This window comes from Falco rusticolus, chromosome 1 (genome assembly GCF_015220075.1).
Source record: "Falco rusticolus isolate bFalRus1 chromosome 1, bFalRus1.pri, whole genome shotgun sequence".
Classification (NCBI taxonomy): Eukaryota; Metazoa; Chordata; class Aves; order Falconiformes; family Falconidae; genus Falco; species Falco rusticolus.
In genome coordinates this window covers 93,183,151-93,201,963 of record NC_051187.1, presented here as the reverse complement: position 1 = coordinate 93,201,963, position 18,813 = coordinate 93,183,151, and the positions used below count along the sequence as shown (strand labels likewise).

At 41.8% G+C, this 18,813-nt stretch overlaps 1 protein-coding gene across 16 annotated transcripts in view; it reads right to left on the bottom strand.

Moving 5' to 3' along the window:
* The window catches only part of SLIT2 (slit guidance ligand 2), a 266,430-nt gene extending 257,802 nt beyond the window's left edge, over positions 1-8,628 (bottom strand). For 9 of the 16 annotated variants that reach the window (XM_037390206.1, XM_037390231.1, XM_037390238.1 and 6 more), the window contains exons 1-3: positions 7,793-8,574; positions 5,894-5,965; positions 4,608-4,679 (exon numbers count right to left, since the gene is read on the bottom strand). In XM_037390206.1, the coding sequence (XP_037246103.1) occupies positions 4,608-4,679; positions 5,894-5,965; positions 7,793-7,968 (320 nt within the window). In that variant the 5' untranslated portion in view covers positions 7,969-8,574. Of the gene's footprint in view, positions 1-4,607; positions 4,680-5,893; positions 5,966-7,792 lie in introns of all 16 variants that reach the window. The other 7 variants (XR_005104629.1, XM_037390324.1, XM_037390315.1 and 4 more) reach the window with 5 other exon arrangements.
* Positions 8,629-18,813: the final 10,185 nt, after the last annotated feature.

The window sequence follows — 18,813 nt, the reverse complement described above, 5'->3', positions numbered from 1 at the left end:
CAGAATCAGACTCCAAATTAGCATTTTAGGGGCATACTACTGCCTCAATGGATTATTCACAAATACAGGAAGAAAAATGTGGGTAGTTTTCGAATGATTGCTGTAAACTCTTCCTATCCTGACATCTTTTGGATGTTTAGTGTAGCCTTAGAATGAGGATACCTGGCATCTCAACCACTAGACATAGAATATTAGGAAAAATTACGATTAAAAACAATGTTTCTGGCAGCAAAAAAAAATATTTCCTAAATGAAAAGGTAACTGCTCTGCTACATAAACAAGTGAAGAGTATATTTAGCCTTCAAAACCTGACTCCATTGTATTTCTGGAATACAAAGAACTGTAAGGAAGTTTTAGGCTTAAGTAGCTTATAATAGAACTGTTTCAACAGTCTATAGCAGCTGTCTTCAACCAAATTTTATGCTTCCCTCCAGATGACAATAGCTCGCAAAAACAATGAGAGACAGAACAGTAGGCACAACACCACAGAAGAAGGTGGTCTCAGGGATAACAGCCGACTACTCTGTTTAAAAGTAATTTTTTAAATGTGTGTCTAGTAATAGTGTTAGTTTTCAGAAAGAGATTTTCAGTTATCTTCATCTTGTTTTCTTAAGACACTATTTCAAACTATTGTCAACATCACACCCAAGATACCAGCTTCATAAAGAAAGAAGAAGCAAATGTTTAATATCACATTCTCATTAGGAATCATTTTAAAAGGTTTTGTCTCCCATAGAAAACAGTGGCCTCTGGAAATTCTTAAATGTGGAAATTCCCCTTTTGACCCTTTCTCCCTTCCTGCCACGAAGTATACTGAAACCCACCACTGATACATGACTGATCTATGTAAGAGGTTCAGACAACAGGTCACATCCCAATCTTTCACGGTACCTACCATGTACTGAACGGGCATATACACTTCAGTGGCCCTACACATAGGAACATGGGCTCATCATACAGGTTACTAGTTAATATAGAAAGTCTTGCAGATGTTAAATACAGGACAGATAAGACCATAACTAATCCAAGAATTTTTGACAGTGCTTCAAGATGTACACAAGGGTACAAGTTGTTCCATTGACTGAAAAATGGGCTGTACATATTGAAGTTTAAGGAGGGTTGTTTCAGCAGACAGTATCTACACAACACAGCAGACCATGTGATTCAGCCATTGAAGAAACAGGCTGAAAAGAAAGCCATGTTCATGGCAGACTTACTAGCTCAGGCAGTATTGTACCAAATTGCTTTGGTCCAGAGCTAGTATCCCCTTAAGAGCTGAGCCTTCAAACGAGACTGCTGGAGACTAACTACACGAACACTGCAGCACATACCCACATTTAACTGGAAGTATCCAGCTAAAAGGCTTATAGCAAAATCACCTTCAGATTCACCAGGGACTCTCCAGCAACTAAAGTTTCCACAAACCTAAAACGTATCTTAAAGTTGTTAGCTTCCAACTTGTTTTCCCTCCAAGTTCTTATGTAGTAGGTGCTACTATACGATCATTTATTCCTAACTGAACACTTCTACTTTAAAATTACAGCAGGGCTGCTGTAGCAACAGTCACTTGTTACAGGAGTATTTATTGTGGCTTTGGTTTCCACTGCACTTCTACAGTTACACTGGTGTGATACAAATTCCCATTATAGGGCATATTAGGTCTAAATAGCTCCATGTACATGCTACTACATGTATCTAGTGTACTAAGATTTGTTGTTGCTTTACTAAAGCATAGGAAAAACATTTCTGTCCAGAGGTACACATAGCTTTAATCAAATCTTATCTTAAGCAGCTCCCTTCTGAAGAAAAGGTTGAGAGTTTCTTCTCTCAGAGATCAATTTTGCAAGGTGCTTCAGGTCTTCACTTCCGTTAGAGGGAGCTGAGGATATTCAGCATTTTGCATGAACAGATGTACAAATAAGTATTCACAAGTAACTCACTGATCAACCAAACTGTTTCTTGGAAAACAGTAACTGGTCTAAAAAATTTTTGTAACTGAAATTCTAGTTCAAAACCAAAAATACCAAAAGCACTACTTATCCTAGAGAGAAGTTTTGGGTTGTTGTTCCTCCCCGCCTCCTCACACCCCCACCCCCCCCACCCCCCCCCAAAAAAAAAGAAAAAGAAAACTACTGTGAAAGTATGTTCTTCACTTTCTTTAAAGAGAGTACTGAACTACAGGGAACCCTTTTTAAAATTCAGCCTGTAGCTGAATTTTAGCTGAACTAGTTGAACTAGCACAAGATATTTCAACATAAGATATATCACATGTAAACAATCTTACAAACCAAATAGACTTAATTTAAGTTACACTAAGGTTCATTCACACCTTCCATTGGCACACTAAAGAACTGCATCAGGTATTCTTTGAAAGTAGCTTGGCACATTACACTTACAGTAGAAATGTGACATCCTACACTTACACACTGAAAAAAAGCTTAAAAAGCTTTAAAGTGCTTGCTGTTTAATGTATAAAAGAAAATATTTGAAGGAAGTATTCACAAGTTTCCTGAGAAATCATTTTGAATTTCAGAATCCCAAGGAGATGAATTGGCTGTCAGATAACAATGCGCCTTCATCAGATGGACTTGGCAGTTGTAAACAAGAGGAATTTTCTCAGCTTTTCCTCACAAATATGAAATATTTGCTCTTAGCCAACAGCTGGGGCGGTTTAAAGACATCCTGCATATCTATTCAAATTACAAGTCACCCACACACCTAACACTACTGAATTCCAGCAAATTAAAGAAACCCTAACAAGTACCAGAGCAGAGGCAAAATAATTCTGAAGGCAAAACAGAATCTAACTTTATAGGTCTAAATAACTAAACTTTCAAATGTCATAGTTTGCCTGCTGAAGGGTGAACAAAAATAGCCCGCAAAAGTAGCCACAATTATCAGAGTTTCTCTTCATAACTAGTACCTTATGTACCTGGAAAACATCTATTGTTTTCCAAAGATTTTAGATTTATCAAAAGACAAATAAATAAATAAAAAAAACCACAGAAAAGGCAATGGCAAAATGTGAACACACCAGACAAGTAATGTTTATTAATGTTTCATGTATGTGTACTTAATTTTGCAGTATGAAGTACACTGCTGTTTAATTTTTTAGCTATACCCTATAAATCAAATTTAGGAATGTGTATATATTATTCCAATATATCCCTCAGCAGGAGAAGCTGTACTAAATCCCTATACTTTGTACAAAGTTTAAAACACGTTGTAAAAAAACATTGCATTAAGGATTTTAACACAACTCTCAAAAAATCTAGCTATGCATTTCTGGGAGTAATCAATCTCATTAAAAATTACTCAAAAAAGGTTGCACTATACAGTAATATATTTTTTTTTTTAGGTCAAAAAGTTACTTTGGTTTATTTGAAAAAAATGAGGTAACTATCTCAAGTACATGATATTTCAACTATTATGGAAATAATCATAATCACACTGGTGGTTACTAAGTCTCTTGAATAGCTTTGTATGACCAAATCAACCATAATGGTTTGTGGGTTTTTTTTCATTTTAAACACACAGCAGCTGTGGATACAGAGCTCCACTATAACAACACAAACAGAATGCTTAGGCCAATGCTGCTTTTCAATGGAATAAAGTAGAAATACTTTTAGGAAGCTAAAGAAGCAGCAAATGAAAAACTATACAAGACCTCAGATGCATGCTTAAAGAAAAGATGATATAATGAAACTGCAGCAACTAAGATGCCTAATAATGAAGACACTGCTCAAAACCTCTGCATGAACACACATCAATACGGTGGCATTCTTAGACCTTCCTAGCTCCAAACTATATCCTTCCATTAGCATCTTGCATTTAAGAAGTCAGATGTCCCAAGTTGTACAATACATTTTCAAAAAAATGCGGCAAAATAAGAAGGCACATACTGAAAATTAAGCAACTATTACAAAGAGCTAAACCACTTTGGGAAATACAAATTTTCTATGCCCTACTGCAACCAAGCAGGTGTTTGCACTTCACCAGACAAGATCCCCTCACCCCCACTCCACCCTCTCTCCCCACAGTACTCAATCCTTTTTTTAAAGTCCAAATCCAATTATTTTTTGAAAGGTAACAGTTCATATTTTTTCTAAGCCTTTGTAAAAGCTTTAATCATATAAAAACTGGAGCAGAATTCAATCATTGCTTTCATACTACGTAACAAGACAACACTGTACCTAGTAGTTACCTCCATTAAGATACTATATAAAACATCCAACATCTCCAAGATTAACTTCTAACACTATACCTCAGAGAACAGGCTTTTCTAGGCATATTCGTGTTTGAAAAAAGTCCTTGTATTTTCAAAGGAGAAATATTTGATAGCATTCAAGCTATTTCCTACATGATAACAGCAGTTTATACTTCAAATCTATACTGCTCAGGAAAGCTTCCCCCCGCCCCCCCCCAACTCCCCATACATACTCCTTGAGAATTTCTTGTTTCTCTTGTGTCTCAATAAGGGCAGATGTCCCAAGTTTAAAAAAAAATAATAAAAAATCAGAGGCTCGAGTACCTTAACAGAAACTGATTTGAAAAAAAAAATAATTCATAGAATTAATAGAATGTAATTAAGAGTTAAAAATACTTACAGCCTCTCCAGTTCTTTTAAATCCTGGAATGCTCCTCTCTCGATAGTGCTAATCTTGTTCTCCATGAGCTGACTGCAATAGAGAAGTTTTTATAGAAAAATTTTAATAGCTCTAAGATAACTTGTTGCATTCACAGTAGTCATCTAAAGGCAACCACACCCTCATCAAGACAGTACAACATTTATTCTAGAGTGACATACACTTTAATCTTCTGGACCCCCGTCATCAACACTTTACATGGGCTCATGTACTCAAAAAGGGGAAAAATAATCCTTGATAAAAGAAAGAGGAATAGATACTACATTCGCTCATTTACTTTAAGAGTCTCAAGTTAGAAAGTTACACATATGCAAATGTGCTGTGCACACACACACACACATCATTGCTCTTTAGCAAGTTATAATACTCTAGCTGAACAGTATGAAGGTGCTACTAAGCTTACATGAGAACAACAAAACAAATATTTAACTGTGGCATTGGGAAAAAACATCAGTGAAAGAATGCACAGAGATTATAACTGTAACAGTAATTTTGTAAAAAACTTAAGAATTACTATAACACGATATTCTGTTTCAGACAGAAACAGAAAATAATTTTATACAACTACTTGCTCAAATTAAATAGCCTTAACAAATACGCTAAGTAAATACTGCAGTATTTTAAACCTGGTATTAGATTCCCCACACACAAAAAAGCCACCAAAACCCCACAGAATTTTAAAAGCTTCATAATACTAGAAACAAAAGTATTTACAAAAATATACCCAAACCAAATCATTCCTTTCTCAAATTCACTGCTGAAGTGTTTCCTTTATGCCCAGAAACTGCAGAAAAAGAATAACCATCACCTGAGACTTGCTTCTAAATTCACTAAAGGTGTAACTTTTTCTTAATGAATTCTCTTATACTTCAGGCTGAGAGTACCCATTTTCAGTGTGAACTATAAACTTCCTAACCTTATATTGAAGTCATTCCAACAGTTACTCAACAAATTTTAGCAACTTTTAGTTGTAAGATACATGCAAAATTAAATTCTCAAGTTCTCATAACCTTAAGGAAAGATTAAAAAAAATTAAACAAATTATATTTAACACAATTGCTAACTTATTTATATCAGCATATAACACATGGGGGAAGGACGGTAAGTTCAGATGCAGTAGCACAATAGTTAAAAAGTGATAACCCATCCAGCTGATAAACCAAAAGATAACTAGTTCAATGCTTTTTATAACAAGCTGTAGCATCAGTCCTAAAAGCTATCAGTGATAGAAAGAGAAAAAAACTTACAGAACTCGAAGGTGCCTTAGACCAGCAAAGTCAGTCTTGGTGATTCTTGTGATGTTATTTCCATTAAGATCCCTAAGAAGAATAATTTATAAGCAGCAAAATTAAAACATTCAAAAGTTACTTTTAAATTGCTCTGTTTTCATGGGCACAGCACTTTCAGAAATTAGGAGATGTAAATGAACCCAACAAACAACTCCTACAACTAACACTGAGTTCCTGAACTCCAAGAGACTGAACGAAGGTTTATCTTGAAAGTAGTAGTTTCAAACTTTGTAATAAGAGACCCTTACAAAGTCAGTTCTGCCTGCCATTATAAAGCTCACATTTATCTTTAATATAGAACAGTCAAAACCTGTCTGAACATGGTTATAACTGCATCTAGAAAACCAGTAAAGCGACTATATCTATATATATGCGCTGCGTTATTTGTTCGACTGTTAGAAAAACAAAGTGACTGCAATTGAGACAACTTTCACCATTTTTAAGCAACTTTCAATTTCCATAGTATTGCCACAAAGGCAGAATAGGTCTTAACTTCCTATAGCAAACCTGAGCTTTCCGAGAAGTGTAAGACTCTTGGAGTGTAAGTGATGGGAAGAACGGTTTTATGAAAACTAAACCCTTCACTTGCTGCCCAGGAAGCTTCACTGACTGCAGAACGCAAAGCACATTCACAAGTGACGGAAAACTGTATTTAGGCCCTGGCATTTCTATTCATGCTTCAGCACTACTTTCTCTTCTTAAGTTATATGGTCCTTTTTCATCACATTTTGGGGTCAAGACAAACTTCTCTCAATTCCAATCACTACAAATAAAACCAGACTTTACCATTCCTGAGGTAAGCCATTAGGAAGCGGTATTACACAGAAACTATCCTAACAATTACAGCTCGTTCGCAGCCTACTTCGGGGGGGGGGGGGGATAAGTTGGTTGGTTTTTTTTCTGCGAGTGTTTATACCGCATGTGGCCAAAACACCACTGTATGGAAACCGCACAAGCCTCAAGAAACACATCCCTGATACTCTTCCTGAGTGGCATTCATCACTCGAGATGTGTGTTCACACACCAATATTTAAATGACTTAGAGTAAGAAATAAAGTGTTCACCTCTGCCACTCCCGAGACCCCACCGAAGGGCAGCCCGACACGATAAATCACCGACCACATGCTTGCTCTCTCTTAAGGCTAGAAAATGCCCCAGCCGGAGGGCGCAGAACGGTCCCAAAAAGCGGATGGCAGGGGGGAGGGGGGCAAAGATCACAGTTCAGGCACAACTTAGCGCCGTGCGAGCGGGGAAGAGGCTGAAGCACCCCCGCGCCCTCGCCCACAGGCGGATGCGTGCCCGCGCCGCGGCAGAGCCCCGCCGGGCTCCGGCTCCACGCCCGGGCGCAGCGCAGCGCGCCCCGCCGCCCCCCGCTCCCGCCCCGGGGCCTGCCTGCGCCCGCGGAGCGCCGCGGCCCGCCGCCTCCCCAGCGCCTCGGGAAAGAGCTGCGGTAGCGAAGTTTGCCGGGAAATGGGCGCCGGCGGGGGATGGCGGGGAGGGGAGGGGGGGGGGAAGGCCGCTCCGCTGTCGCCTCGGGGCGCCCCCCGGGCCGCGGCGGTGCCCGCCCCGCCGCCCCCGCTTCCCCGAGGCGGCGGGAACCGCGCTCCTCACCGCGCCTTCCCGGGATGAAAGGCAGCGGCTTGGAAACGGCGTTCACCTCTGCCGTGTCTCCGCGCATCGCCGCGAAACGGGAACCGCCGGCAGCAGGGGAAGGGAACGGACCCCCGCCCCCCAAAGGGCGTCGGGACCCCAAACCGGGCCGGCTCCGGGGGCCGCCTGTGCCCCGCCCGCCGGCGGGAGCCCTGACAGGAGACGGGGGCCGGGGGTGCTCGCCGCCGCCCCGGTCGGGTTACTTACAGTCTCTCGGTGTTGCGGGGGATGTTCCTCGGGACGCCGCGCAGCGCCAGCCCGTGACAGTCCACGGTGCTCCCCGAGCAGGAGCACTGCGCCGGGCACGGCTGCGGCACCACCGCGCCCGCCATGGCCAGCAGCAGCCCCAGGAACAGGGTGAGCTTTCCCCAGCCGCACATCATCACCGCCCGCTGCCGCCCGGCCGGGCCCGCCGGCCTCGGCCCCGGGGAGGCGCGGGGCGCGCCGCCCTCCTCCTCGCCGCGGGGAGCGCTCGGGCAACTTTCAGGGTGCGGAGAAAGAGAAGTCCTGTCTATCCAAAGCCAAGCCAAGCAAACAACCCCGGCAAAGTGAGGTGGGTGGCACCGCTCCGCGACTGAAGACAACTTCGGCTGGGAAGGGGGCTGGGCCCAGGCCCTCCCTCGCTAGCCCGTCGGGTGGCGGGGAGAGGCAGCACTCGGGTCTCGTCTTCACACGCGCCCGGCGAAGGAGAAGCAAACCCACGGGCTCCGGCTGCGGCGGAGTTGGTCTAGCTACTGATCTTCCTCCTCGCCCCTTCCGAAGCCGTGACTGCCCTCGGCGCCCTCGGTCAGGGGCCGCGAAGCCCCGTCCGCCCACGGAGCGCCACAGCCGCTCCCACGCGCGTCCCCCGCCGCGGGCCGCTCACAGCCCCACGGGGGGCGGCGGCGGGGCTGACACCGCGCACACACCGCCCTGCCGGAGGCGCCTCAGCAAATCATACCCCTCTCGCAGGCATTCATCAAACTGTCTCACGGAAGGAGGAGGGAGGGGAAGAAAAAAAAAAAAAAAAAAAAAAAAAGAGTCAAACACACAAGATGATGTTGGGCTTGGCTTTCCACCCCCCGCGCCCCCTCCTGCTGTAAGCTCCCAAGCCAAGTTTAGCAGGAAAGGGCTGGTCTTAGAGCACGATAATAATAAGCAGCCGAGAAGTGATTCGTTGCCCTGCTGCAAGGGAGTTCATCCACGACCTCCTTCTCCTCGGTGACAGATCACAGCTATAGATCCTCCTGTGATCCCGGGAGCACGGCGAGACGGACCAGATAACGAGCGGTGTACGGCGAGGGAGGGGCGGGGGGTGTGTGTGTGGTATTCTGCTCCCCGTGGTCTCCCGGATACCGTGGCTTTGCTGCGGCAAAGGCACCTGATGGGAAAGGTAGGAACTGTTCAGTCCTTCCAGGTGAGGCCAGTTCAGCAGCTCCTGGGGTTGCTGCAGGAAAGGGAGCAACTTTCCTCCTCTCCTGGCACCCGCCGAGGCACAGCGCCTCGGCAAGGGTTTGCGCCCCTTCCCCCGGTCCGGCCGGTGCACCTGAGCTCTCGGTGCTGGTGCCAACAGCCCCGGCCCTCGGTTCGCTGGCGGCGGCGCTCCCCCGGCGCAGAGGGCGCGGGAGGGAGGACGGAGGGGGACGGGGCGGGGGACGGGCAGCGGGGGAACGGAGGCCACGCGCCGTCTCCTTCCCTCGCACCCCGAGTCTCTCCGCTTGAACAATAGGATGGCACCGCCGCACGCAGGCCGGGCTCCGCTCCCCTCCCCGCCGCAAGGTGCCTGCCGCCGCCCGCGGACAGTGCTTCCCGAGAGCTGCCGCCGGCACCTCGCCCGGAGCCCCCCACGCGGCCGCACGGCGCCCGCCGCCGCTCGCCCGGCCCGGCGCGGCGCCCCCTCGCCCCGCTCCCACGGAGCCGGGAGCGCCCCACGCGCCGCCCTATATAGGGCCACGGGGCCGCGCCTCCCCGGCCCCGCCCGCAGCGCCCCGCGCCGCGCTCACTGGCTGCGGCGCCGCCCGGCCCGGCCCCGGCCCGGCCACCGCGGGGGCGGGGGGCTGCGCGGCCACGCCGACAATGAATGAAAGTTGGGGGAGCGCGGAGGCGGCGGCGGCGCCGCGGGAGGCAGCTCTCCCCGCCACCCCGCCTGCCGGGGGGCGCGGCGGAGCTCCCCTCTCCACCCTCGGCCGCACGGAGCGCGGAGTTGCGGCGCGGACTTTCTCCCGCAGCCGTGGCCTGCGGGTGTCCGGCGCCCCGCGAGGGAGCGCAGGGAGCGGGGCCGGGGGCCGCCGCCGCGCTGCTGCGGGTCCTGCCGGCGCGGGGGGGCGCGAAGGGTCGCCCGCTGCGCTTGTAAATATCATCTGTGCAGCGGTCGCTACGGCGGGAGAACGGGGGGTCTCTCGGCGTTCGTTTTAGTGTGAAACACACCAGAATCGCTCATAAATTATTTTCCCACATACAATAAAATGGGCAAGTGTTATTCCCTGCGTTAAAATATGTCGAGTAGCGGCATTAACGCTGCTGTGCTCGTTCAGGAAACACCTTCCATCTAAAAACATTGCATTCTAAATACACACAATGTTCCTGATAAATTTTCCTGAAGTGCTGTTTACTGTCAGTGCATCCTCAGCATCCTTAGGAAAAAACCTAAGTGCATCGGGCTCTTCCCAAAGCCTTAGCTGGTTTTAGTTTTCCTTTGCCTGCAAATCCAGTTCCCTGCGGTTTATAACAGCTCTTGAGACCCCAGCGATAGGTGAAAGTGATTTGTCTTTCATAGATGGCAACCCCCAGTAGGGATGACTAAGCCTTCAGCAAGGTGTAGTTTGGAAATGCTCAAGGGAGTCCATAGTTTCTTCCATATGGCTGGGTCCAGCTGAGTCTCTTCATCCCTGGGGTCCCTGCTGCACAATCCCCGCAAGAGGTTTACTGCCTCTTTTTGCCCGTTACCAAGAGGACAGATTCTGTTCTCAGAAATGCTATTCTAGATCCGAGTTAATCTGCTAAAGTGGAAGCCAGCAAAGTTACTCCTGACTTCTCTTACTGTAGAATGTGAGCCAAAATAAAAACTGCTAAAAATACCTACAAAAGCCTTCCATTTTTTGATCCTTTTGTTTAGACAACACCCAGCAAATATGATTATTGCACTATTTTCAAATGCTGATAATGGCATCTCAGGTCTTACAGAGATGCAGAGATACTCTGGGTTTTTAGATTGATGCAGGAAGGAGAATACAGTGACTGTAAGGGGAATACATCAACTTACATGTATAAATGCTTTTCACTCTTTCCTCCCATTTGATTGTTTCAGGTCTTTACAAAGGATTTAGAAAGGATTTTGCAAGTTTCTAACAAGCAACAGAAAAGGAAAAAAAAATAATCTAACATATTGCTTTCATGCCTCTACTAAAATCCTTTATCTTATAATTCCAGACAGACAAAAAGCAGAAAATACAAATTTTAACCATTCAGTATTTTTCTTTATTTGTTTCAAGTACGAGCAATGTGCCCAGTGCTGCAGAAGACATAAAGAGAAGAAATAGTAAATCTTTTTAATACAGTAATTCTCAGAAAATCTGCATCAATTCTTAATGTGTTAAGCATTGCTAAACTACTCTATGCAGAGCTGATTCAAAATCTAAACTGGCCTTAATTTAATATACTTTGTTTTCAAAGAGAAGTATACTAAGTACAAGCAAGATCAATTTTTACTCCTGTTTGGGGGGTTCATTGATTTTTAAGATGCCCACCTTTGAAGCATACCTTTCATTCATTCAGATTGATTTTCCTGAGTGCCTTGCCTGCCAGCACATTGAAACTTTCTCTTTGTGATCTAAACTCTTCAATGGGAGTGCTCCCGACTTCTGAAATTGTCTAAGGACAAGGCCTTCTGTCAGACATGGTACGGTATCATTGCTGCAGCATGAACCTTGCCCCACAGAGTGCCTGGTGGCTGCCTCAGTTGCCTGCAGAATTAATTTAAGCCGCTTCCAAAGTTATGAAGGAAAATACTCCCATAGAGGAAGAAGCTGGGGAAAAATTCTAACAAGAAGATACGTTAAAAGAAAAGCAAATGGAAGCACTCATCAGTGGAAGAGCAAAAACTTTGTTACAGCCGTTTCAGAAAATACTGACAGCAGCTAAAGCAGCTTTCTGTTCTCCAGATTTCATTGTACAACATTCCACCTCTGGAGGGTAATCTAAAAGGATACTCAAAAAGCTAAAGATCAGAACTGTTAGCATAAGGAGATCAAAGTTGATAATAATAGGTAACACCTTCAGAACAGGATCTGGAACATGGAAATAGAAAAAGCAGCTACTCACAGCTGAGGTTGGTAACAGTGATGACAGCTGAGCACAAAGCTATGTGCTGTGTAGATACATCTGTGAGAGCTCAGTGAACATCAGCAGCTCTATGACGACAAGCATCACTATAGCTTTATAAGGACAGTACGCCTGAAAGATACTGAACCAAATGACTCATCAATTTGTAAATAACTGAAGGTCAGGAAGGTGACAGAAAAATGGCCAATAGAAGTATATCAAGAAAAAACAGTACAATCTAGTCTCCTTCTTCGACAAGGTAACTAGCTTCTGGGTAAGGGGAATGTATGATAGATGATGATAATAGCAGGTCATTTGCCACCATGCACATTAACATTCTTTTAAGCAATCTTCTTAAATGTAGTGAAAATCTAATTGCTGAAACATGGACATTTAACTGAGTAAAACACTCCAAAACCTATATTCAGAGTATGGTTGATGGTCAGTCTGGACATGTATAGAAAGTAGACTCTTTTAAAAACCTGTTAAGACTATTATACCACTGAATTATTCCATTACCGATTGAATATTAAATATAACTATTAATAGATTATACCAAAATGGAAAGGGATATAAGGAGTTTTCAGGGCAGAATGGAAATTCAAAATTATTTTGATAAACTGGAGAAAACACATGGAATTAGTAAATCTTAAGGAAGACATGAGCATAACATTGCACTAAGAAAAGAAATTCAAATGCATATATGCAAAATGACTAGCTGGGCTACAGCAGTCTGGAGAAGGATATGTGGTTGAAAATGTATCATCTTAAATTTATGATAAAGGAGATTCCATTACAAAAAGGGAAACATCATTCTGATGAGGTATAGATTACATAAGGGAGGTAAGCATTCTTAAATGCTTACCAATTCCTAAAGCTTCACAAAAGCTTTTGTCAGCTTTCATGGGTAGGGTGAAGTATTCCATTTTGGACACTATTCCTAAAACATGCTGTAAATAAAACAGAGAGACTCCAGGGGACAAAACTAAGAATATAAGTTTTAACAAACATGAATAATGAAAGAATTTTGAAAGTGTGCATTTACCTGGTTTAAAAGCAAACAAACAAACCAACCCACTCTTCCACTCCTCCACCCTTCCACCCCCACCCCCCAAAAAAAACCAAACCCCGAAAAAGCAAAGACATAATAATACTTCCCAAAATTAAAATGTGTAAGCAGCACAGTGGACAGTTAATATTCACAGCCAGTAAAGGGCTTCATTTTCAGGAAGAAAGTTTATGAATCAGAAAAGCTGGTAGTAAAGAAGGCTGTGAAACCCAAAAGACGATACTTGTCTTTGCTTTATGCCTCCTAAGTCGAATTTTTATGGAAATTTTAAAACAGATTAAACACATACTGCATAGGAACTATCCAGATGTACTACGTACAGCATCTCAGTAGGAACTTTAGTTAATTGGCCTTTCAGGTTCTTTTTAGGTATGATTTTCCATGGGAATAAAATAAGTAACCTTCTAGCAGTAATATTTATTGCCAAAGAGGACATCTGACTGTGTGTATTAGTTGCTTATTATTTATTATCATATATTTATGATTCAGGATCATCTAGCATTTCCACTCAGAATTGTGCTCAGAAGTGAAGTAGTGCAACAAAAATATGATCACAACCCCCTGGCTTTTCCTTTTTACATAAACATGACGTGTGAAAAGCAGAGGGAAAGCAATACCATTTTTAAAAACTGTCAACAAAGTCCTTTGGTCTATCAAGCTAATGTGAAGTTTGTTGGCTCTTTACCTGTAAGCAAGTGTAGATTTTGTGGATCTAGCAATGCAGAGATGATGCTAGCATTCAGATCAGAACAGAGGAAGGTTGTGCTATAATCAGTGCAAAAGAAGTCACGAGGAGAACCAGAGCAACAAGATAGCATCACATACATGATAGAAGTGTCATGGGGAAATAATAATAACAATAACGTCAGAAAGAAAAAGGATGCTGGAGGAAAATAGAGACGTACAGTGAGAACAAAAAGTGTAAACTTGCAACAGAAGAATGGAGAAATCACGTATTATGTAGCTGAATAAGCGTAAAAAAAAAAAAAAAAAAAAAAGAGACTTTTCTGTAATAATCTATTACAACCCAGACACAAAGGACAAAAGACACAAAGGAATAGGTGCAACCCGCTGGAAACTGTGCTTAAACAATATTTAAATAGTATTCTGCTGTAATGTAATCCTTCCAAACATTTACTGCTTATGACAGTCTCATTGGACGCATCCGAGCCTGTATTTTCTGAGCTTTAACTGTTTTTGTATTTCACAGTAGACTACAGCCTAAAGAGCAACTTGGAAATCAGAAGTGTATCCACATAATATTTTGGCTCAAAGAAAGTTTTATTTAGTTGCCAGCTATCTTCTCTAGCTAGCCAAGTTTAGAACAGGTCTGAAATGCCTCCAAATTAAATACAAGATTAAAGCAAACTGTAGCTGGCAGGAAAGGGGTATAGGACCATGTCTGTGTTTGTACAACTTCTCCAAGGGAGCTAGGGATCAAACTTCTTGACTTCTCTGAAACAACACCCATAATAAATATTACAACTGGTAGTAAATATTTCAGAAATGTATCCTCAATCTAAAGCTGAGTGACCTGAGGTTTATCCAATATCAAAGGGACACTATCAAATTTTTAAGGTCATGAATTTTACACATGTAAAACCTTTGGGCTCCTGTGGAGCTATCTAGAGTCTCACAATGCTTTACCATGAAGTAAGGTTGGAAATCTATTTGAAAAATTTCCTGGGTTTTAGAGGCTAAAAATGAAATCCTTGAATAATTTCTGCAGGAAATTTCTGAAGGAGCTGAAAATTAATCCATTATCATTCTAACGGAATTGAGTGGATTTATGCCAGTTTCTCAGAAAAGCAGAACTTGAGATACTTAGTGCAGATCTGTTGTATAGCAAGACTCATTAGTATTTGCTTCTTTATGAAAAAATATTTAGAATGCCTTGTGGCTAGGTCTGGATAAATCTGGGGAGGGAGGAAATGGAAGTGTCGGTGTTGGGTGAACACAGTCATATCACATGACCCAGACTACGCACACTACCTTATTTGGGTTCTATTTGCTTTACTTATGCTTAGATTGCACATGGCAACATGGGATTATGTCAAGATAACTAGGCTAAATTTTATTTATTCTTTCTAGTAAATTATGGAGCTATATGGAAGGTTGTCCAGACAGCAATAGTCATGAGACATTACATACATTGATAAATATACCTAATCTGAACTAAGGTGATTAATTTCCAAAGAATAGACAATTGGGATACTGAAACTTAAAGAGAGAATGCAAGAAGCACTTCAGCAGAGAAAATCAACAGAAGATAAACTAGTCTAACATTGCCAGTCTTTTCCCAAAGTTCTTACGCAAAATATAAATCACTTCATTTCAATATTTACCTGAAACCCAGATTTAAGTGTTTTATGGTCAGTATTTATTATGGTGTATCTTCACCTACCAGTAAAAGTCCCATAATTTGTGCTAGCAGTCTTTAAACCTTACCAGTGACCTCTGAGGTGCTACCAAATGTAAAAATTCTGATTGCTGTTGTATGTTCAATACTCCTATGACATAGATTAATGAACACACTATATTACTAATCTTGCATGGGATGGCACAAGGGACCTCATCCACCTCATGCACTTTAAGAACATTATCATTTAAACTAAAAAGACACCTTTTTACTTTGTAAGGAATCTGTAATTTGAGAATCCTAATGCCCAATTTAGTGTATGTGAATTCTTAGGAATTCATTACACTTTGGTGTAAAAAGAAATACTCAAGTATCGAGTCTTGACATTTTGCATGAGACAGACCACTGAAGCTGATGTTTCTGCCTGAAGGCTGATAATTTGTGTTAAGATAATAATTTCCTTGCAGGGTGGAGGATCTAGTCTCTTACCATTGAAAGTAACCAGGAAAATTCAATCTTTAATCAATTTGGTTTTGGCTTAAGTTTGGCTATTTGCAAACAGAGACCTCTTTTTCACAGCAAGCGTGGTCATGCTACTTTATACTCATTTGTTTCGGTGTTAATGTCTAGTCTATAAGTTAAATAGTTATTTTCCTTCCCTGGGGATTGGCACCTTGATGTAGTTACAAACTGAGAATGTATCCTTTCTCGCAACTTTCATTTTGTCAGACTTCCTCTGTTGTAACTGAATGTGAGGACAGAACGGCATTCCTTCTGGAGATTAACTGTGACCTGTTCAATCAATGCGACTTGCAACTTGCTTTCACTGTTATCTAACAGCAGAGGTAGAAGAACACTTAGTCCTGGCACAAGGGAATAAGCTACAACTGATTTTTAAAATATTTTCATTAATGACTTTTCCAAGTCTTTCTTAGCTTCCCTTCAGACTTTTATAGAAATGTATCTGTCTCAATGTAATGGGAAAGGATTGCTGCATGTTCACCTCATGGCTGTTAATATCACTGGACTTAGAAAACAATAGATTTTAGATTTTATGTAGTTTTTCCTTCAATTTCAGGGTGCATATGAAATGGATGGATTTGATAATAGTGCAAAGAGTACTTTTTTGCAATTTCAAGTTAAGATGGCCGGTTCTCTTAAAAATAAGGAAAAAAAAAAAAAAAAACAAAAGAAAAAGAAAAAAGAAAAACAGGAAAATATTGTGAAGAAGCATGGGCAGTCTGTGTCATTCCCCTTTGCCTCTCTGTGAGGGAAAATGGAGTCAGTTCACTGTTAACTCTTCTCTGGGACATACCAAGGAAACCAGAGCTGTGGTGCTTTCTGTCCTCTCTTTGAAGACTATTCTAAATAAAACCCCAAAAGAAAACAAACAAAAAACCCCAACAGTTTGAACTCTTTCAGTACATATTTCAGTGGAAATAACTCTACCGACTGGTGTTGCCATAGCCTAACATGCACTGGACATTTCTGTATTTGGGGTTTTGTATATCCTGTGAGAGAAGAGAAGAAAGCTGGGTTTGGGGAATTGTTGTGGTGTTTGTTTTGTTTGTTTGTTTGTTTGTTTTTTAAAAAAGGGAGGAGAGGCTGCTCATAAAATGTCTGAGTTGGTAAGGATACTTTGAGTGCTGAGATCTCTCAAACTTTTCTGGCAGTTTTCCTGGAAGAAAAATAATGTTTTAACCTGCTTTTGTCTAAGCATACAAAAACTTCCTAGCACATATTATTTTATTATATATGCATTCTTTATTTCTGTTTCATTATCACCACATAGGATGGGATAATGTATTTCAATTGTATCTGATTAGAACTGAAACTATATCAGTCCTAGAGAGAACATTGCTGAATCTTTGTTTCCCACTTACTGCTTAAAAATGAGTATGTGACAGCATATTTTTCCTGAAAGGAAGTGGTTTCTCTCTGTAGATAACGTAAAATACATTTTCTAGAGAAATGAGATTTAGCTATAAAAGCTGGTAGGCATTTTCATCTGGGTATATTCTATTCATAAACAAACTTTTACTCGTTAGCCACAACTTTTGAAGAACAATGGTTTAATATGAGCATGACATACATTCCTCCTAGCTATCTTGGTGACTCAGTGTTTTCACCAAACCATTTTTGCCTCTCGCCTTCCCATTGTTTTTGTGTATGTGGCACTTTGCTCTGTTGTCTGAAAACACAACGCACAAGCAACAGGGAAGAGTGTTGCAGAAGCAGTTCCATTAGGAAAGGGTTCTGGAAAGGAGAAGATGTTTGAAACAGAGCAAGAGGGTGACCTGCAAATATTTGTTTTAAACCAAGTAACATTAAGGATGCATGCCCTTTAACACTTGCATCTTGGATTACTGAACAGCTTGTATTTGAGAGGAATGAAGTAGACTCAGATGTCCTGCAAAGGACAATAAGATGCACAAGAAGAGGAACTGCCAGTCTGGCATTCAGCTCTTCTGAAAAAAATTGTGTAAGAGAAAGGATCACAGCCATTTTTTTTTCTTCCTCTTCCCCCTCCATTATACCTGCTGGATAGAAGTGAAGACACTAGGAAAAAAAACAAACCAAGACTACATGGGAGAAGAAAGGCAGGAATATATATTCATTTCCTAATGGAAAGGGTAGAAATTTCTGCCTTGTAAAATTTTTTACTACCCCAATCTCTATTTCTAACAGCATATGTTAAGGGTATAGAGTACAAGTTTCACTGCAGACCTTTAGAGTAATAGATAATGAAAGATATTTAGTTTGTCCATATTGCATATCAATGTTTTTCCATAGCTCTAGCAAGAATCATGAAGTTAATTCTAAGAAAACAGAGTAGTGTGAAGATTAAAAGAGACAAGGAAATTTTTTCAGATGAACTGTTCTCTCACTGAAAAATGCAGTTTCTTATCAACAAATGGTGTTTGGGAATTCAAGATGATTTTATAAGCAGTGTTGGCTGAAATAACAAGTGATACTTTATTTTAGTTGAAAATTTTATTTTGACATCGTCAAACATAAATATTTTGATTTTTTCTTTTGAAATTATGATTGGCTGCCTGATTTTTTAAATTTTTTCTTTTTTCTTTTTTTCTTTTTTTTTTTTTTTTTTTTTTTTACAAGAATCAGAGACCAAAATCCTCACACTAACTCAAATTTTCATGTGAAATATTTTCTCCAATTTTGGTATAGTCACAGAACTTAAAAATAATTAGTCCCATCAATCCAGTCTGCAGTTTCCTGCAGCATCTATAAATAGAACTTGTGGATAATACCTGGGATAAGAACGTAAAGAAGGAAGTTTGTACTACATTAATGGTGGGAATTTGTTACAATCACCTACAGTGGTAGTCAGAAATGGATAAACGTCTTCAGCACCATGATGAAGATTACTACTGAGAACTATATGATTCTCGTTTATTTTTCCATGAGTATTGGGAAGAACCAGATATTCCTGAAAGCAATAGGTGGCAGATTTCATCGTCAAACAATTCCTGAACCACT